Here is a 21,062-nt window from a genome sequence, read left to right as displayed (position 1 = left end):
ATTAATCCAATATTTTAATACATTAATTAGAATAATTAACCATGGTTTGTTATAGTTACTACAGATGACATGTGGCAAAAACTTAATAGGGTGGTGATGGTGGTGAGCAAATTTGCTCTCATTGATTATGATGTCCTGCATTTGAACTGTTTCAGCTGGCAACCTTTTCTTGAGCCCAAACATTACGGCCCAGTTAAGTTGGATCCTCAGTCTGCATATTGGGCCTAATTCATAGAAGCAGCCCAATTCATAGAATATTGATCGAAACGGTGCGTTTCGGTAATGATCGAACGTCGTTTAGGTTTTCATTCGTTCAAAACCCTCTTCCTCTCACAGTGAGCTTCTCTCTCTCTCTCTCTCTCTCTCTCTCTCTCTCTCTCAAAATGCGGCCATTACAGCCTCTGCAACTCCGTAGACTCTTGCTCCGCTACATCACCACCTCTTCTTCATCACCATCTTCTTCTTCAACTCTCCAAACCCACATTCCATTTCCCTCGAAAAAACCCACCCTTTTCCGCCATTCCCAACCCACTATAACCACAACAACAGCCTCTCACTTTCTCTCTCTACCCCATTTCTCTCTCTCTAAACCCTTCTCTTCCTCAACCGCACCACCCCAAGACCCAGATCAAGCCCAATTAGCTCAGTCCCTCTCATCTGAGCTCCTCAAAGACCCTAACTCCGACCCTCTCTCTGTCACGCAACGCCTCCAGTTGAGCTTCTCCCACATCACCCCGACCTCTTCTCTGGTCCAGTCCGTACTCAACCTATCCCCCGATGCTGGCCGTACAGTTTTAGGGCTTAACCAGTGGCTTATCTCGAACCCTAAGTTTGACCATACCGATGAGACCCTCTCGTATTTTGTGGATTATTTTGGTAGGAGAAAGGATTTCAAGGCGACCCATGATGTGATTGTTAGTGTTAGTGGGGTTGCTGGGCCTGAAACCTTTGCTTCCTCCATTGATAGGCTGGTGAGAGCTGGGAGGACCACACAGGCTGTTGCTTTCTTCGAGAGGATGGAGAAGGACTATGGCATTAAGAGGGACAAAGCTTCGCTTAGATTGGTTGTAGAGAAGCTTTGCGAAAATGGGTTTGCGAGCAATGCTGAGAAAATGGTGAAGAATTTAGCCAATGAGTTTTTCCCCGATGAGTATATGTGTGATTTGCTTATTAAGGGTTGGTGTGTGGATGGGAAGCTTGAGGAGGCTAGGAGATTGGCTGGAGAGATGTATCGGGGAGGGTTTGAGATTGGCACTACGGCTTACAATGCCATTCTTGATTGCGTGTGTAAGCTTTGTAGGAAAAAGGACCCGTTTCGGCTTCATTCGGAGGCTGAGAGTATCTTGGTGGATATGGACTGTCATGGGGTTCCAAGAAATGTGGAAACTTTCAATGTATTGATTAGTAATTTGTGTAAGATTAGGAAGACCGAGGATGCGATGAACTTGTTTCATAGAATGGGTGAGTGGGGGTGTTATCCAAATGCAAGTACGTTCCTTGTGTTGATCAGGAGCATGTATCAGGCTGCGAGGATTGGGGAGGGGGATGAAATGATTGATAGGATGAAGTCTGCAGGTTATGGCGAAGCTCTTGATAAGAAGGCGTATTTCGGGTTTTTGAAGATTTTGTGTGGTATTGAGAGGATTGATCATGCTTTGAGTGTTTTCAAGCAGATGAAGAAGGATGGATGTGAACCTGGGATCAAGACTTATGATTTGTTGATAGGAACATTGTATGCTCACAACTGTGTTGATAGAGCCAATGCCCTCTATAATGAGGGTCAAAAGAGAGGGGTGTCTGTGACACACAAGGCATATCAAGTGGATCCGAAATACTTGAAGAAGAAGCCAAAGGCTGTGAAGGAGAAGCGGGAAACATTCCCTGAGAAGATGGCCAGGAAGAAGAGACGCCTTAAGCAAATTCGATTGAGTTTTGTAAAGAAGCCGAAACGAACTATGCGACGAGCCTTCTGATGTCCTTAGAAGTTGGAATTTTCAAATTGTCAAAGGGAATGACAGTTTTGATCAAAGTTACTGTTTTTTGAAGTTTGATCATTTGATTTTTTTGATGTTTTATGCTGTTGTCTCTTCTCTTGTTTTGATAGTATTGTTAGTGACATTAGAAATAAAATGCTTTTGAGGATATTCATGATTTATGATCATCTCTAAAGAAACGAAACGGGCAATGGTTACAAAAGTAACCGGTGAAAGTGTGAAAGTGTGAAAGTGGTTTAAGAGGCATTACATTGTCTGTAGATTGTAATAGCTGCAGCCAATATTTTGTTTAGGCAGATGAAATGTATGGATTAACCTGTGGGGCGTTGTGCCTTGAGATTTTGCTATCGTGATTGAGGACAGTATTTTGCTGTGCCTTCAGATACGGTCCAAAGAATCTGAGGGGTTATTTGGACAGTATTTTTCAATCAACTTTCTGAATCTATACATGACTTTCATGTCATCGAGTGCATGTTCGTAGATCTCAATATCAACAATAAAATTTATTCAAAGAAAAGACTTGGATCATTTGTATCTAGGAATAGAACCATGAAAGGAGTACATAAATTAGAAAGACTGAGAGATTTAATTAAAATAAAAAATAAAACACTTAATCTGATAAGACAATCTGAATCAATCCACGTTTGGGGTCATTCCAGGTTGTTTTCTATTCACTCATCTAGTTTTACAGAGAGGAGTAAATCCTAAATCAAAATCTGTAACCTACACTTCTTTAGATTAAGAAAGCCACCAGCTGTTTTCTACATGCTATGGACTTTCCTTCCAGAACCGGATTGATCTGTCAGTCCCACAGGTAACAAATGCTGCCTCTGCCGGTGAGTGTTCAAGCCAACGGAAAGCACCAATATGATTGGACGGCCACCTTGCTACTTTTTCTGCTGTCAGAGCATCCCAGATAACAATCTGCAACCAACCCAGATTTACCAATTGAAACCTAAACGCCACATTATTTCAATTAAATAGAGAAGAGTCAACAAACCTCATTGCTTGGTTCGTCGATGGACAGTACAAATTCTTCAGTATCATTAAAAACAGCCTGCATAGAAGTGTACAAAGCACCTATGAGATTTTATTTTATTTATTTTTTTGAAGAAAAAACCTCCAAAACAAGGCCTTCCTGACATACCTGACACCGCAACTGTGTATGTGTAGCTCCTAGATATTGTTTAACCAATTTTCCAGTGCTAACTTCCCAAAGCTTCGCAGTAGAATCCTTCCCAGAAGTGAGAACAAACCTAGAGAGCCAGTATTTGAATCATGTCACAGCATGAACAGGAAGGATGCAAATCCAAGATTTAGAAAGAAATGAGGGGTGAACCAATTTTACTACTTATAGTATTACAGCAGTTGTCAACCCAAATTTCTTTCTCATTCCAATTTTAGCACATCTAGAGCCATGCATTCCACAAAAAAATATATGCACAATATTCATTAGTCATGTCATCCAACATTTATGAAACAGCTTAAATGCAGAAACATCATTTCACATAAGGAAGCACCTCTTCATACACATGCATCTTCACAATTTTCCACTCATGGATGACTTGTACATATATATCATGTTTCACAACTTCAATATATTCTATGACGAATACCTTTGATCCTTGGTAAAATTTGCACTGGTTGCCTCTGCTGTGCCATGTGCACCAACTATGGAGCGGACACAATTAGCAGTTACACCATCCCATAAACGAATAGCACCATCTTTAGAAGCTGTAACATACATGCCACCTGTAGCTGAATACCTGACCTGATGAACAAATATGTGGATTTGATTGCCCTCATGAAATTGTATTTACCTGTGAATAATGGATAACAGATCTTTAAGCATGAAAAAAAGAGATGGGGTCAATCATGCCTGATTTATTGCTCCATTCACACCAATTTCTGGGGCATTTGCAGAGAGGTAGCACTGGAAGGTATTGACATCATACAAGTGTGGAATTGGATGATCAGTCCCTGAGATTTATTTATTTATTTTTTAATATAAACCTTATCAGAAGCCAATTCACTGTATGAACTAAGGTGATGTATGATAATCGTTCAAGCAACACACACACACAAACACACATATGTACATGCATATTCCAAAAAGAAAAGAAGAAAGAAATAGCCTTAGAAGTGCAGAGAAATTAACATAAGTATAACTAAAATATTTAATCAAGTTAAGGGTAAACAAAGACAAGTGTAGATATTTCAATTGCATTTCAATAAGAACCAAGAAACATGTACACATTCTTTTCATCATATCTGGATAGCACCAACTCGTTGCATGCAACATCAAATTGGTTAAAGCAAAACTTAAAAAGAAAAAAGAGCATAATATTACCAGCTAAAAGAAAATCCCCAGAAGGATGAAAAGATACTGAACGCACATTGTGTGTATCCTGTGTCATCACAAGGACAATTTATTAAAGAAATCATGTACCTAGTTAAAAATCACGTGGCTAAATTCAAGAATCATGCTCCAATCTAATATGAGATGACAAGAAAAACCTGGATAACTCTGAATGCTCTCTTTGCAGTTGTCTTGGAAAAATCGAAGAACCTGAAAGTAGCAACAATACTTATGAGTTTGAGATGAAATCCTGTTTCGGTTACAGCTAATGTTGGCAATGTTCAAGGGCTTTAGAGAGGAAGAAAACAAACAGCAAACCAAAAAAGGGACAGAATGAGAGGGATAAGAAGATATGTTTTGTTTCTAGCATTGCAAGGCTAACAGGATTTATCAATGAATAAATAATGGGAAGATAATATAAAGGAAATATAATAATCAAAACAACCTCAAAAATTATCTAAGAAAGTGAAAGAGTCCATACTTTATTGTGTTATCTTTTGCCCCAGATATAAGAACAGTGTTCTGAGGATGGAAATCCAAATCATTTATAGGCTGCAATTGCACCCGAATAACATTAGACAGTAAGGAGGCATCATCAATTAATTTTGATTGAAAAAGAAAAAATTAAAGAGAAATGAATGACTAAGATCCTAGTTTAAGTTCACAGAATAAGCTTAATGCAAATGTTAGATTATATCAGATGAAACTTGACAACTCAAGAGGTAATGATGTTATATGTTATAGAACTTATTAGAATTTCAAACATCCACAAGGCATGTTCCTTGACAGAGTCATGGCATGTTCAGCATAGGAGGCTTGTACACTACGCTTTCAATTAAACAATGTTTGTGGTTGAAAGAAGATTTTTCATAAGCAAAGCAATATTCACATGCAAAATATTAGGAACAAAGGTTAACTTACTTGTAAGTGGTCATAGAATGTACGTATGACAGGTCGCACAGGACCATCTCTTGCTTCTGGAAGCATCATTTGCTTAATTTTTGCAACCTGAAACAGAATATGGCTGCCTAGGAGTTAGAGAGGGCCCATGTTGAAGAAAAAACCAATTTTATAAGTAAGAGAATCAGCACCTCAAAAAACTTTATTGATGTGTCAGAACTTCCAGTAGCAACAAACTTCCCATCAGGACTAAACCTTGCACATCTGGCGATATTCTAGAAAGTTTAATCCATCAGACCAAGTAAGATGCTCAATGGATAGTGATGTTTATCATGCCCAAGACCAACTTAATGAATTAATGCATCTATATATATGTATATGTTTTTTTTTTTTTTTTTTTTTTTTTTTTTTTTTTTTTTCTATTTAAGTATACCTTGTGCTCTGAAAGATGGCGCGTCTCATGCTTTGGGAAACTCTTTGATGAGCCTTTTGTTTCCTGCACAGCACTGTTTTGACAAGAGGCATGCAATATCGATTTATTAGACAAAATTTTCCAAGTACCAGTCCTAGACTCATTCATGCTTATTCTCCACTTTTACCTGAGCAGCTGAAAGCATAATTAGAGCCAAAAATTTGAAAGTTTCTTAAACTGTTGGAAATGGTTGATCTCAGCACATCTATCCATGCATAGGAATAAGAGGGCCTCAAGTGTTTTGAGGTATTTGTATTTAACTTATCAGTGGACATATACTCTAGTAAAAGGCCATTTCCAGACACTTAGGAATCGACGGTGGATAGACTAACACAGCCAGCCATGCAGGTGGGGAACACAAAGAATGTAAAGAAAGAGACAATATTTTTTAGATATACTAAAAGTTAATATTTTTTAGATATATGTTAAAAAACATTGAAATGATCCTTCCATCTCCTTCATTTCCTGTGAAGAAAGGTAATGATGAAATTTTTTAAGACAATGTAAAGTACATTAGAAAGGGCTTGGTTGGCGCCTGCACCTCTTCTATCTGAGAAATTATTTTGTATAACCGATATATTGACATGTTGTATAACCAATTTATGTGTTATAATATGAGTGGATGTTATTAATATTATACCCTACTAATATAAATACATCGTCCAATAATACCCTTCTTCGTTGGATTGGTTATACCACATGGCAGTATATCGGTCATACCCTATAATTTTTCCTTCTATCTCCTGTTTTGTCTACAATAATAAATTAAGAAATCCCCATTTATTCTGTGGCGTACTTGAAACCACTGAATTAGCTATAAGGAAACCAACACATGGTACCGGGCTGCAGTCAATTGATAGAGAAGCCTATTCTGGAAAATGTACTTACCCAAAATCAACAGAAGCAGTGTGAGGAGCTGGGATTGAACCATATCCAGAAGGTATTGATGTACCCAGATCATTTGCAGATGAAGAAACCCCTCTTAACATCTCATCTTTCTCCACTGCAAGGCCCTGTTATCACTTTAGAACCAAAACTTTCTTTCGAGTTTACCAATGGAACATAACACTGAAAATAGGGGGAAGCCTTGAAAGGCAGATACAAACCTTAGAAACCAGCTCAAGAAGCTTATTAGGTGGGGCTTCAACATCCAATGATATCATCGTTGCTTGAGCAACGGCACTTGCAGCCTACAAAGGAGAAGACCCACAATATTCACAATCAACCATAATGCATCAAAACTGCTTGAGCACCAAGAGTTGTAAAGAAAAATTGGAAAAACATCAGAAAATATAATTTAAACCCTTATCTTGTTTGGTAAATCTTCCCTATTTTCCTCATCAATCATTACAGAAATTTACATTTTCAAAAAAAAAAAAAAAAGAGAGACTGAAACTTTAGCAGAGCCAAATGCTTATGAAGGCCTCATTCGAGTCAAGTTTACAAATTTGAAATTCTGGGTTACTGGTTTTCCTAAATTTTACCAGAAACCAAGCAATCTGCGGGGTATAAAAATTCACTTTCCAGATTGAGATTGTTGTATGTTCCTAATATGATAACGAAAAAAAGACGAGATACACACTCAAGTGAGCTTAATTACTCGTTTCTGCCCACGAACCAAAACAAAACTGAACCCTTACGTTAAATATTCACTTTCTTTTGCTTTCCTACACTTACTCAGCAACCAAAGCGCACACACACACATGTATATATATAATGTCATAATGAAGAAGAAGAAGAAGAAATGGGTTACCTGATAGAGATTACTGTCGCGAAGGTGAGCGACGATGAGAGAATTGAGCTGTCTGTGGAGGTTGGCATCTTGCAAAGTCTGCTCCAAGCTGCTTGTTTCCATTCCTCTCTAAAACCCTCCTTCATCGCAAGTCTTATGCTTTTAATCTGCTAGTAAACATTACACGCGAAAACGACATGTCGTTCAACCATTATGCTTTTTTTTTTTTTTTTGGCCATTGAACCATTATGCTTAATTGTATTTGTAGGCTTAATAGTCAATTTTTTCCCCTCACTTATGACCCGTGTGTCAAATTTTCACACAAATTAAAATTTTGGTTAATTAAGCCATTAAAATTTTAAAAATATCTCAAAAGTTTTCCTCTTCAACTATGACCAGTATGTCAAATTTTCCCACAAATTAAAATTTGGTTAATTAAACCATCAAACTTCTAAAAACATTTTAATGTGGGACAAGTTCTTAGATTTTCATCCAAATTTTCGTCCAAAAACTCGTGTGAGGGCAAAATAGACAATTCACGCCCAAAACCTTGCATGAGTTCGACGTAGTTTGACATTGTCAAGATTTGTATCCTTTCTCGAAATCTAGGGTAGGAAAATGAACAAAATCACATAGCATCTTTTGGATGAAAATTTAGATGAAATTTTAAGAAATAGATTCACATTGACCTCTTTTTTAAAAGTTTGATAGTTTAATTAACAAAATTTTTAATTTTTAATTTGGAAGTAATTTGACATAATAGTCATAGACTCATAGTTGGGGGAAAATGGCTATCAAACCCATTTTATTCAATTGGGCATGGATTTGTATGCATAACTAACCAAATAATAGTAGGCCTAGCTCATTAAATAAAAAGAATCAAACTTGTTAATCTTTGTTTTTTTGTCTGAAGACTCTGAACTTGTTAATCACATGTAAGACAATTACACCAATTAAATTAAATAAAAGGGAATGGTCCACATTTGGATTGTGTGAGTGTGAGACAGAGGGAGAGAGGCTGTGAATTATTGTCTAAGAGAATTTAATAACATATTATGTTATAAATTTATAATTTGGTGGTTGGAGCCAAAGATTTGGACTAATTGCAAGACCCCAAAAACATCTCTTTCCCAATGCACAAGCCATTGAATTGGCTCTCCACCGACACTGAGGGATGCCTTGTTGTGACCCACAGCCTTTACTATCTGCCTTAGCAGTCATTTTAATATGGTCTTTAGTTTTGGCTTCTAATGACATAGATGCTATGTTTTTTCGTCATTTCCAAAAATGACCCTCGTTATATATATGTATATGTATATGTGGATTACTCTAACCTGCTTTTATTTTTCATGGCTAAAATCAAGAAATGCAAATTCAATTAGAGTTAGTTGAAGCGGTGTGGGTGAGGTAATGAGTTAGAATTTTTATAGTTTCGACTCAGATTTTTTTCAATATGACTAAAAAAACTACATGTAAAAGGGTATATCATCCCATTCATACATTAAAAATTGTAAAATGTGCTTTGTTTTTTTTTTTTTTTTTTGTTGCAGAATATGATTTTGTCTTGAAGTTTTATAATTTTATTTTAAAAGATTGTTTTGTACTGGACAAAATCAATGAAAGTGAGAAGGCTATAATTGTAATTAGGAGTAGTGACACCAACAATAATAACTTGAGTGATATTTAAGTGGATCTCTCATCTCTCTCAAAGCAGTGATTAGAAGGTGAGACCTTTAAAAGTCGCTTGCCATGTGAAGAGAAAGCCAGCCAAGCCCAGTTGGCCACTTTTACATCTCTCTCTTTCCTTCTCTCACTCTCTGTCTCTCTCCATTTCCCTGGGCAGATCTTGGGTTTAATCAGAGCATAAACATCACTGTTAGAACTAAATCTGCATCAAGAAATGGAGTCCCAGTGCCTATCAGCCACTGGATCCATAGCTAAGTTCAGCAGCTTCACCATTTTGCTTGTCTTTTTGCTTTCCTGCCTCAGTTTCACTTCTACAGGTCAGTGCCCATATCTTCTTTCTTTCCCATAGTTCCAAATTTAGCTTCTTGGAGGTGTTTTTCTTGTTTTCTGTTCATGGGGTTTAGTTATTTACCCGCAATTTGTCATATAATCAAACAATATAACTTGCAAAGAATTTATTCACTGGTGGTAGGTAAATCTTGTAATGAAATTTGAGGTATTGTGCATTTGTTTCTAAATTTGGAGAGCTGAAGCAGTGAGTTGAGTGATTGCTATTTCTTATTAAATTCGATTTCTTCTAGTCCCCTTTATTGTTGTTTTCATTGGATGGAATTAAATCTTGCTAAATTTCATAATTCGCTAGAGATAAAAGTTTCTAAGAATTAAGCTACAGAAGTTACAGAGTATACCAATATTGACAAGCTGGATATTGTTGTTGGTATTTAGTGAAGAAACAATATAATTCTTCATATGTGGAAAAATAAAGAAGTGCAAATATTTGTTTTTTTCTTATCATAGCAAGAAAATTGAATGTAACTAAAATCTTGACAAATAAATCATGTGCATATATTAAAGTCAACATTTTGGGAATTTTGAGGATTGATGTTTTGAGCTTTGTTTTGCTTGATGTTTCTGCAGAAGCCTATGATGCACTTGATCCAACTGGGAATATCACAATTAAATGGGATGTCATTAGCTGGACTCCAGACGGCTATGTTGTAAGTATTAAACTATTAATCAGCAGAGCATTCCTTTTTTATGATAATGCTACCTTAATTCGATACTTTGGTTGAGTATGATTCAGCTTAAAACATTGTCTCAGTTGTACTTATTAAGTTTAAGCTATTAATTTTCCATAAGAAGCAATAGATAATTCATTCATATTCCTCGGTGACACTTTAATGTTTTCTTGAAACTAAATCAAGAAAAAGAGAAACCATGTTTGAATTTAGAATTATTTTCCCCTCTGTGTTAACTTCAATTTAGTTAGTTACCATATAAAAATTGCTCGATATTTTGGAAAACCCCAATTAATACTCCCTAACTGATGATTTCCATCACCTTGAAGTTCTATTTCCCCATGATATAATCTCTTATTTGCCTGTTTCTTGATTTTTCTGATATGAAATATATTGTTGAACTTGCAGGCTGTTGTTACGATGTTTAACTTCCAAAAGTATCGCCATATCCAAGCACCGGGTTGGACCTTGGGCTGGACTTGGGCCAAAAAAGAAGTAATCTGGAGCATGGTGGGAGCACAAACCACTGAGCAAGGGGACTGTTCGAGATACAAAGGGAACATCCCTCATTGCTGTAAGAAGGATCCAACAGTTGTGGATTTGTTGCCAGGAACTCCTTACAACCAGCAGATTGCAAATTGCTGCAAAGGGGGAGTAATGCAGTCATGGGTCCAGGACCCAGACAATGCTGTAAGTTCGTTCCAGATCAGTGTGGGTGCCGCAGGAACAACTAACAAAACTGTCAGACTGCCCAAAAACTTCACCCTGAGAGCACCAGGGCCTGGATATTCTTGTGGGGTGGCAAAGAGTGTAAAACCAACCAGATTTTTAACTACGGATAAAAGGAGATGGACCCAAGCCATGAGTAAGTTCAAATCCACCCTTTCCCCTTGGTACTGCCAAGAAGAATAAAGAAAAAATGGGCTATGAGTGAGTTAATTGCTAAGGCATTTAGAGTAACCCAGAGGTACAGAACTCTCTGGATATTATTCTAGACTGAGATAATTAATCCATTAGTTTATTCACATATGGTAACATTAGTGTTTTCAGCTCAGAAAAAAATATAGTTTCAAGCTGCACTTAAAATGTTGCAAAGGGTGAATAAAGATGCAATTCAACTGATACGTATGGTCTTAATACTTTAAAACACGGGAAAAGAATTTTCATGCTTTATCTAACCTTTACATTCTCTTGTGGCAGTGACCTGGAATGTTACTTGCACGTACTCACAATTCCTCGCTCAAAAGACACCCACTTGTTGTGTGTCTCTCTCTTCCTTCTATAATGAAACCATAGTGAGCTGTCCAACTTGTGCCTGTGGCTGCCAGAACAACAGTACAAACCCCGGTAGCTGCGTAGAGTAAGTCCTCTAATTCATATATTTGTTGCATTTCTGAATCTGGCTTTTCTTTCTCCAAAATTTTCTTTTCGGTTGTTCAGTACTTTCTTTATGTTTTTGAGCATCATACATCTTTTCTCTTTTGCCAATACTGCTTTGCAGGCCAGACAATCCATATTTAGCTTCAGCTGTAGGAGGTCCTGGAAAATCTACTAATACTCCTCTGGTCCAGTGCACGAGCCACATGTGTCCAGTCCGGGTCCATTGGCATGTTAAGCTCAATTACAAGGAGTACTGGAGGGTGAAAGTCACAGTTACAAATTTCAATTACAGGATGAACTACACGCTGTGGAATCTTGTTGTGCAACATCCCAACTTTGATAATTTGACCAAGATTTTCAGCTTTAATTACAAGTCCTTAACTCCTTATGCTGGCTTAAGTAAGTTTTTTCTTGCCCATATTTAACAGTCAAATTTGCCTAAGTAATTTGTGTGAAGTAGCTCTTTATCAATTTCCAAATAACTATAGATGCAGTTGTATTAACTTTATTGACATAAATTTTGGCTATGCAAATTCTGGTTATGCAGATGATACTGCCATGTTGTGGGGAGTAAAGTTTTATAATGATTTGCTCATGCAAGCTGGTCCTCTTGGAAATGCACAGTCTGAACTCCTATTCCGTAAAGATACATCAACTTTTACTTTTGAAAAGGGATGGGCCTTCCCTCGGAGGATTTACTTTAATGGAGACAACTGTGTCATGCCACCGCCAGATGCCTACCCGTGGTTGCCGAATGCCAGTCCTAAACGAATCATTTCCATACTTCATCCAGCTATGACCATCTTGGCATCTCTGGCATTCTTATTGGCTTATGCATAGTGAGTATGTCTGGGCGAGACAACAAATATCTGTTTTTTTTTTTTTTTCAAATATTGTGGAATTTCCATCGCGTTCAGATTGCACCAAAGCGTATGGAAATCCAGTCGATGGGATCAAATGTGTTAGTTCTGTGACATCTAGCAATACAAGTGGTTCAGGTGCACTCTGGCTTGACTGTCACTACAAAATTCTGCTTCAATATCTGTTACACTTATTAACATTTTATTTTTTTACTCTGCTTTTGTTTAAACTTAGTTGTTGTACGATTATTTAGAATATCCACAGTGAATATGTTCTTAGCATTATATGATATTTTCTTTTCAAAAAAAAAGAATATGTTCTTAGCATTATATGATATTTCATGAAGAAATCAAAGTTGATGTATGATTTTTGTTCATAGTGTTGTAAGACAGTGTTTAATTTATTTATTTTTTTCCTGTTGAGTTCACAATACAATTCGATCCAGATACTGCAGAATGAAATGAGAATAAATGAATTTCAGAATTAAATTTACAAGAGAGAACATTTAGTAAAGGAGCAATTTTGTTTGCTATGGTGCACCATTGACAGAGCTACAAAATCATGGGACATTATTTGGTGAGATAAAATCATGGGACACAGGAATTACCTTCAAAACATTATCAGGAAAGTGAACATATAGAAAACACTATCAGAAGCACAGAGACTGCCACTTTTGAAATTGAAATAGGATTTACATGGGCAGAGTTTGGTAGAGATGGGTATGCATCGGGTGGGGGCAGCATACATTCATCACCATTGAAGTAAACTTTACGAGGAAATGCCCATCCCTGCTTGAATGTGAAGGTGTTGATGTCCTTCTGAAGAAGAACCTCAGACTGAACATTTCCTGATGGCCCAGCTTCCATTAATAGGTCATTGTAAAACTTCATGCCATAAAACATACCAGTGTCATCTGCATATCAAGTCAATTATGCTCACATATTAGTTTGAAACTCACAATCCCTGAAAAAAGCTTTAGAAGCATTGTGTTTGTAAGATTGAGTTTCACTGCACATTAGGCACTTACTAATGGACTGATAGGGGACAAGGGGCTTGTAATCAAAGCTAAAGACTTGAGTGATATTGTTGAGATTAGGATGCTGTGCAACAAGTGTCCACTCTGTGTAGTTCATCCGATAGTTGAAATTAGTGATGGAAATCTTGACACGCCAATAATCCTTATAATTAATCTTCACATGCCAGTGTACTCGGATGGGGCACATATGATGGGTACACTGTAGCAATGGTGCATTATCCTTTCTTGGTGTGTTTATTCCTGCCTTGTGTAGTAGCTTTGAGTCACCGCTGTATGCATTGCAATTGAAATTGCATCCAGTAAGTCAAAGCGTGCATCAAATTATCAATATATATGTATGCCTATATGGGGATAGGTGTTGGAGGCTTACTTGATACAGTTTTTTTTGTTATGACAACCACAAGCACAAGATGGGCAAGGAACGATAGTTTCATTGTAGAAAGAAGAAAATGAAACACAACAGCTTGGGTTCTTGGAGGCAAGAAATTGGGAATAGGTGCATGTCACATTCCATGTCACTGCATACGAAAGTAATTAGAAGAAAAATATTGTATAATTCAGTTTCAAGATTTCTTTTTTAACTTAAAATGAGAGAAAGAAGGTGTTAGAAATAGGAGAGTAAGAAAATCTTACTAAGTGCTTGAGTCTTACGCCTGCGGTCAGGCGTGAGGAAGACTGTGGATGGCACAACCTTTGCAGGGCCACAAGTGTACCCCGGTCCTGGACCGAACAAGGTGAAATTCTTGGGCAGCTTCACTGTTTTATTTGAAGTTCCGGCTTGCCCAACACTCACCTGGAAGGCAGAGACTGAAGCTGAAGGGTCTTGTCCCCAAGATGCCATGACACCGCCCTTGCAGCAGTTCGTGAACTGTTGGTTGTAAGGAACCCCAGGAAGCAAGTCAACAACTGTTGGAGTTTTCTTACAACAATGTGGGATGTTTCCTTTGAATTTAGAACAGTCTCCTTGCTCTGTGGTTTGAGCTCCCACCATGCTCCAGATTACTTCCTTTTTAGCCCATGACCATGCTAGAGTCCACCCGGGGTTCGCGATTTGCCGGTACATTTGAAAGTTGTTCATAGTCACTGAAGCCTAACATAATTCAAGGAAGGGTGGCTCATTATGATTATTGCCAAAAAGAGAAAAAGAATTAAGAGATTTTTATTTGTAAATTAATCAACAGATACAGAGTCATCCAAATGATATCTTACAACATAACCATCTGCTGTCCAAGACATCACATCCCATTTGATCGTTATGTTTCCAGTTGGATCCAATGGATCGTATGCCGCTATAAAATTCACAAATTTGAAAGCAAACATTAGCAAACAAGCAAATGAAACCAGCAACAGAAAAAACACAAGTTCAATTTGTTATCAAGAATGTACCTGCAGGTGAAAATATCAAGCAACATAGCACAGCCAAGAATGTGAATTTGAGCCAAGAATATTGCTGCTGCAGACAGCAACATTTTTCCACCTCAAGGTGGATTTTGTGAGTTGGGTTGGCCTGGTTGCTGAGTTCCATGGCCTAATCGAGTTCACCGGATCGCAAGATGTACTCTCTGGCACCAGATGAGTGTTAAAAAGGAAAGTGAAGGCCTGCAGATGTCTCACCTACTGGTTGTTAGGTACTTCCATGTGATGTTTCATCTTTTTTGATATTGTCATACCCGCTTCCCATCTCTATCTCTCTGTGCCCCATAGACACAGATACAGACACATATACCTTATTTAGAATCATTTTAATATATGCTGTTTTGTGTTTCTGCATCTTGAAGCAAGTTTTGGTGACGATTGATGTAAAAGCTGGCGGGAGATTTTGAGAGGGTCTGAAGACAACAGCCCAACCGTCAGTCCCTTCACACTGTTGGTCATATGTGCTCTCAAGCCCATGTTATAATTGGGCTGCTTCAAGTACAAGTAACAAGTTTTCTTGTTTTTCTTTCCACTAACTTGTAGGCTAAGCCAATCCCACTTGCTGCTCTTGCTTGTACTTTTTGGCCTCCAGCCCCATTCAATCATTATGCATTGCCAAACTCTCAAATGCCCAAAGCTGTACAATAATTTACTGTTTGAAAATTTCCACTTCACCTAGGCAGGATTTGCCTGCTTTAAAAAGGTATAAAAATAGAAACTAAATTGTGCTCAATATAGAAGTTTTCAGAGCCAAACCAAATAGGCCATTATCTACAACATGTAATTAGGTGTCCTTTCTTCCTGTCACGAATATTATTTTTAATGCTAAAAAATGGAATAGTGGTATGGTGGTTTTCAAAATCAGGAGCACTTTAATGTCAGTGCCAACTTTTTTAATGGAGGCTAGGCTACCCGAATGACCAAAACTGCTGCTCAATGTTGGATTGGTTCAAACCTCATGCACTATTAGTAAGAAAGATGCTACATTATGTTGAGATTGGTTCAAACCTCATGCACTATTAGTGGACCCACAAGGTAATAAAGATGGAGCAAGTTTTGACTTTGTATTGCAAGAGCCAGCATATGTTTTAAACACACTGGTAGAGTTGATAGGAAACTTTTATTTGAAGTGTAGCAATAACAGAGAAGGATTGCCACCATGTAAGTTTTTTGTCTATATAGTCTAAGAATGCACTATTTGACATATAATTGATTTCTCTATACACAGGCTCATGGAATTTATGTACAACATTTTTATACTCACATTAACCCATAAGCCAAGTCTTTCAGTCTTCATAAGTAACTACTCTTGTTTCATTCTCTGGGTTAAACAATCAGGAAAAGGCCAGAAACATGAGAAGCCAAAGGAGAGCCAATTTTGGTAATGCAATTAGATTTGCACGGGCAGAATTTGGTAGAACTGGGAATTGATCAGGTTGTGGCATCATGCATTCATCCCCATTGAAGTAGACTTTCCGAGGGAAAGCCCAACCCTCCTTAAATGTGAAAGTGTTTGCATCCTTCTGAAGAATCAACTCTGACTGTACATTTCCCTCTGGTCCAGCTTCTTTTAGGAGGTCATTGAAGAATTTTATGCCATAAAACAAACCTGTGTCATCTGCATAAACAAATGGTACAAGTTTTAGACCACTGTCATCACAAATTCATCATATATTGTTTTTCTTTTAAAATATCATGTACTTTCGAAACAAATATATGACAAATTAGAAAGGTATATAGCCAAATATTGCAAACCAATAATACCAAGGTTAATTACTATGTGTCTTTCATTTTTCTTTTCAAATTAATCTGGAAAAAGTCTGGACTTACTGTAGGATTTATATGGGACCAGTGGCTTGTACACAAAGCTGAAAACTTCAGTAATAGCGTTGAGATTTGGATGTCCAACAACAAGTGTCCACTGTGTGTAATTCAACCGATAATTGAAATTAGTTATGGAAATCTTCACACGCCAATACTGCTTGTAGTTGGTTTTTATGTGCCAATGAACCCGAATTGGGCACATGTGTTGTGTGCACTGAAGCAATGGGGTGTTATCCTTTGTTGGCGTGTGCATTCCCACAACACTCGACAACTTTGAATCACTCCTGCATTATGCTCCAGTGTGCAAGTCAGTATTAAGATGCATGCTATCTAATTGAATAAAAAATCAGAACTGATAAGTGATAAATGCTTACGCAACACAATTCTTTTTGTCTTGGCAACCACAGGCACAAGTTGGACAAGGAGTGATTGTAGAGTTGTAAAATGATGACATTGAGACACAACAGGTTGAGGAACGAGACGCCAGAAGTTGTGAGTAAGTACATGTCACAACCCAAGTCACTGAAAATATGAGTTATACAGTTAGAATTGCAGCAAAACCAGTCTTGCTTAAAATTTATCTTTTTGGTTTAGGTAAAGAACCTACTCAATGCTTGAGTTTTTCGGCGACCATCAGGTGAGAGGAAAACTGTGGATCGCACAACTTTTGCTTGGCTGCAAGTGTAGCCTGGTCCAGGACCAAGCAGAGTGAAGTTCTTTGGCAGTCTCACTGTTTTATTGGAAGTACCGGAGAGGCCAACACTCAACTGGAAGGAAGAGACAGCAGCTGAAGGGTCTTGACCCCATGATGCCACAACACCAGCTTTGCAGCAATTTGCAATCTGTTGGTTGTAAGGGACACCAGGGAGCAAGTCAACAACTGTAGGATTTTTCTTACAACAATGTGGAATGTTTCCTTTAAACTTGGAACAGTCTCCTTGGTCAATGGCTTGTGCTCCAACCATGGACCAGATCACTTCTTTCTTTGCCCATACCCAGCCTAATCTCCATCCGGGGCTCATGATGTGCCGGTACATTTGAAAGTTGTTCATCGTCACCACTGCCTGCAAAATTTATCATTGTGCAGCATACATTCATCTTTAACAAACATTTGTTGTCAATCAATCAATATTATCAATATGCAATTTCAGACTTTGTTTCTTTTCCCCTCTCCCTTCACTTTCTTGTAAATCAATACGACATGAATTCAAATTTCTCTGCTAGAGGCATCCAAATTCTTATCAAATGCATGTTAAATGAATTATTAAGTAACTTCTTCTGATAAAACAAGTACTAAATGGAAACTTGCATAAAGAATGAAAGAAAGTAAAGGCCATACATTCAGATGATACTACGTACCACATAACCATCTGGAGTCCATGACATGACATCCCATTTCAATGTAATGTTCCCATTTGGATCCAATGGATCATAAGCAGCTAAAATTAAATGAAACTTAATATAAGTGAAAGGACATTGATAGAATCAAAATTTCAACACAGAGTTTTCACTACTAGAAGCTCACCTGCATGAGAAATTATGACCATAAAGAAAGCGACTGAGAGAACTGGGGATGTATGCTTGTTAAAAATCATGTTTCTTCGGCAGAAAAAACTTCGATGCAGAGCTTAGATACAAAGACAAAGAAATTGAACAAATATGTATTGTTAGAACTTTAAAACAGGCTTACCTAAATGTTTTGTTAGGTATTTTATATGAACATATCTATATATTATATATATCTTCATGTCAATATCTTGACTGAGTTATTTTCAATTTAATGTATACTTGGGCCAGTTCAAGACTCTTAAAAACCAATATTGATTGAGGTCAGTTAGAACACGCAGCGACTTTTGGAATGCTTGAACACAACATCCTAACAGTCGCAGCCTAATGAGATATGTTCTCATGGAGATTGCATAGTTTTGCATTTTAAAGTTGACCCCAAAAACCCAACTCCAATAATTGAACCAATGACCAAACCATATTTTGAAAGACCAAACTAATATGGTCAGGTTTATTTTGAAGTTCATATGTTTGGATCCATTCAATGATAATATGAGATTTAATTATTTGATATAATATTCCACAAGCATATCTGTATGAATATGAAGTGTATATTATGCATGTCATCTCTGATTCTCAATGTTATGTAATTATTAATGCTTTCTGGTGCTGGTGGATGAGTTTGATACAAATAGTCAACTCCCTTTGGGAAAAGGACCCATTACCTTGGGAGGAATGTGGTCTTAAAATAAAAATCACATGAATTATACAAATATCTCATGAATAAGAAAATGTGCATTCATTCCATGAATAAAATTCAAAGGACTGATTGATTCAGATGGGTTTTTCTTTTTAGCTTAATTATCGATTTACCACCAAAAACTATAACTCATTCCCACATTACCACCTAAAAGTTTTTTTGTCACAGATTACCACCTGTAACTTACATCCGTGTCTCATTTTACCTTGTTCCGTCAACAATTCTGTTAAAAATGCTGACCTAGCCGTCAACAATTCCGTTAAAAACGCTGACCTAGCCGTTACCTTGACTCCAATGAATTCTGGGTTTAATCATGCCGGCATAGATTCCACATTCAAGTATGACTTTGTTGTAAAAGTATGTGGAAATAGGGTTTGTGGAAAAGAGAGGCAGAGAGAATATGATCTGTCTATTTCATTCATTTTATAAATACCCTTATATAGATGTAAGGTTTACTAGAGTTTTGAACATTTACAAGTATGCCCCTACAACTAATTACAGGAATAGCCACACATAATAATATATTTACAACACTCCCCCTTGGATATTCCATGTCATTAGTGTTGTCTCTGTTATGCGCTTCTAAGTTGCCTCGTTAAAACCTTGCCAGGTAATAAAACCCTGTGGGAACAAAAACAACCCTGGTCGAAGGAAAAAGAGGGCAACGCGGGTGAGTGTGGAGTAGTTGCATCAGAACCTCAAAAGTAGTAAAGTCATATCTTCTGGATCATAAGCAGATAGTATGTCTATGGGAGCAGGGTGCATTAGAGTTACTACACCAAAACCTTGCCCGATAAACCCAATAGGAAAAACTCGTGGTCGAAGGGAAAAGATGAGCAAATGCATATATATCAGATCAACACATCTTTAGGATGTAGTAGGGTGACCATGCCAAGATGTGCCTCATTAAAACTTTGCAAGGTAACAAAACCCAGTGGGACAAAATAACCCTGGACGAAGGACAAAAGAGTACACGATGGTCAAGCGAGTATGCTTTGGGATACTCCCCCTGATGTCGACTTCCCCTGAAAACTACATACTAGGTAAATCAACCAATCTACGCAAACCAATACCTCGAACATGCATCAAGAACGTGGACTTTGACAGTGACTTGGTGAAGAGGTCTGCATGCATGGTTGTCTTGAGATCGGATCTGCTTGACTTCAATCATCTAATGTTCTTGTTGCTGTTGATTGAAGAAGAACTTCGGTGCAATATGCTTGGTGGTGTCTTCTTTGATGAAACTCGTTTTCATCTGCTGGATGTAAGTGGCATTATCCTCATAGATAATCGTTGGTTCATCAGTGGTGGAATGCAGCCCACACGTATTTCGAACATGCTTGGAAACTGCTCTTAGCTATATACATTCACGAACTGCTTCGTGAAAGGCTAGAATCTCAGCATGATTCGAAGAGGTAGCAACAAGGGTCTATTCGGTGCAATATGCTTGGTGTTGTCTTCTTTAATGAAACTCGTTTTCATCTGCTGGATGTAAGTGACATTATCCTCATAGATAATCGTTGGTTCATCAGTGGTGGAATGCAGCCCACACGTATTTCGAACAAGCTTGGAAACTGCTCTTAGCTATATACATTCACGAACTGCTTCGTGAAGGGCTAGAATCTCAGCATGATTCGAAGAGGTAGCAACAAGGGTCTATTTCGTAGACCTCCAAGATATTGTTGTATTCCCAATGGTAAAGACATAACCAATTTTGGAACGCGCCTTTTGCGGGTCTGATAGATACCCTGCGTCAGCATATCCAACAAGGCAGGCATTATTTCGAGGATCGAGGGGGTTCGATCCATTCCTTGATGCGTAGCTAGGGATAGAATAAGCCCATATCCGTCGTACCTCTAAGGTAGCGGAAAATGTCTTTTATACTATTCAAGTGGCGGCGTGTTGGCGCATAGCTATATTTAGCTAACAAATTCACAGCGAATGAGATGTCCGGCCAAGTACAATAATGCGCCTATTACACTTGGATATGAGATTTTTTGTGTCAATATCTCTTCGTTCTCATCTACTGGACGAAACAGATCTTTCTTAGAATTTAGACTACGGACGATCATAAGCGTGCTAGAAGGCTTCGCTTTATCCTCATTAAAGCCCCTTAA

The 21,062-nt window shown here is 37.7% G+C and overlaps 5 protein-coding genes across 7 annotated transcripts; 2 read left to right on the top strand and 3 right to left on the bottom strand.

Moving 5' to 3' along the window:
- The first annotated feature begins 375 nt into the window (after positions 1 to 375).
- Positions 376 to 2,140, top strand: PNM1 (Pentatricopeptide repeat (PPR) superfamily protein). The gene has a single exon (XM_086227418.1). The coding sequence runs from the start codon at positions 384 to 386 to the stop codon at positions 1,971 to 1,973; it is 1,590 nt and encodes a 529-aa protein (XP_086083544.1). The 5' UTR covers positions 376 to 383; the 3' UTR covers positions 1,974 to 2,140.
- A 365-nt stretch (positions 2,141 to 2,505) lies between these two features.
- LOC147273300 (Transducin/WD40 repeat-like superfamily protein) lies at positions 2,506 to 7,599 on the bottom strand. Of its 2 annotated transcripts, none has more exons than XM_086257502.1 (14): positions 7,479 to 7,599; positions 6,832 to 6,915; positions 6,614 to 6,738; positions 5,687 to 5,759; positions 5,445 to 5,528; positions 5,275 to 5,361; positions 4,835 to 4,905; positions 4,512 to 4,563; positions 4,345 to 4,402; positions 3,874 to 3,974; positions 3,611 to 3,765; positions 3,142 to 3,250; positions 2,995 to 3,051; positions 2,506 to 2,918 (listed from the first exon to the last, which is right to left on the bottom strand). In XM_086257502.1, exons 1-14 carry the CDS (start codon positions 7,578 to 7,580, stop codon positions 2,763 to 2,765), a joined length of 1,314 nt encoding a protein of 437 aa, XP_086113628.1. In that variant the 5' UTR covers positions 7,581 to 7,599; the 3' UTR covers positions 2,506 to 2,762. The 2 variants fall into 2 exon arrangements, with proteins under 2 accessions (XP_086113628.1, XP_086113629.1); XM_086257503.1 differs by having other exon boundaries at positions 2,507 to 2,918; positions 6,614 to 6,728; positions 7,479 to 7,535.
- A 1,587-nt stretch (positions 7,600 to 9,186) lies between these two features.
- Positions 9,187 to 12,777, top strand: LOC147273299 (protein COBRA-like). Its single transcript, XM_086255875.1, has 6 exons — positions 9,187 to 9,460; positions 10,062 to 10,141; positions 10,571 to 11,027; positions 11,363 to 11,522; positions 11,664 to 11,941; positions 12,090 to 12,777. The coding sequence occupies exons 1-6, from the start codon at positions 9,358 to 9,360 to the stop codon at positions 12,380 to 12,382; spliced, it is 1,371 nt and encodes a 456-aa protein (XP_086112001.1). The 5' UTR covers positions 9,187 to 9,357; the 3' UTR covers positions 12,383 to 12,777.
- Positions 12,778 to 12,885: 108 nt separating this feature from the next.
- On the bottom strand, positions 12,886 to 14,975 carry LOC147273298 (COBRA-like protein 4). Its single transcript, XM_086256180.1, has 6 exons — positions 14,826 to 14,975; positions 14,649 to 14,728; positions 14,073 to 14,529; positions 13,810 to 13,957; positions 13,431 to 13,708; positions 12,886 to 13,316 (listed from the first exon to the last, which is right to left on the bottom strand). Exons 1-6 carry the CDS (start codon positions 14,962 to 14,964, stop codon positions 13,024 to 13,026), a joined length of 1,395 nt encoding a protein of 464 aa, XP_086112306.1. The 5' UTR covers positions 14,965 to 14,975; the 3' UTR covers positions 12,886 to 13,023.
- A 1,214-nt stretch (positions 14,976 to 16,189) lies between these two features.
- Positions 16,190 to 20,200, bottom strand: LOC147273297 (COBRA-like protein 4). Of its 2 annotated transcripts, XM_086255877.1 has the most exons (7): positions 20,191 to 20,200; positions 18,205 to 18,246; positions 18,039 to 18,118; positions 17,287 to 17,743; positions 17,054 to 17,201; positions 16,686 to 16,963; positions 16,190 to 16,473 (listed from the first exon to the last, which is right to left on the bottom strand). In XM_086255877.1, the coding sequence occupies exons 1-7, from the start codon at positions 20,198 to 20,200 to the stop codon at positions 16,190 to 16,192; spliced, it is 1,299 nt and encodes a 432-aa protein (XP_086112003.1). The 2 variants fall into 2 exon arrangements, with proteins under 2 accessions (XP_086112003.1, XP_086112002.1); XM_086255876.1 differs by lacking the exon at positions 20,191 to 20,200 and having other exon boundaries at positions 18,205 to 18,274.
- Between the last annotated feature and the right edge of the window lie 862 nt (positions 20,201 to 21,062).

The sequence above is a fragment of the Dryas octopetala genome, chromosome 9 (assembly GCF_963921425.1).
Source record: "Dryas octopetala chromosome 9, drDryOcto1.1, whole genome shotgun sequence".
NCBI lineage: Eukaryota > Viridiplantae > Streptophyta > Magnoliopsida > Rosales > Rosaceae > Dryas > Dryas octopetala.
The sequence above is the reverse complement of the archived record's forward strand: the minus strand, read 5'-3'. Positions and strand labels throughout refer to the sequence as shown.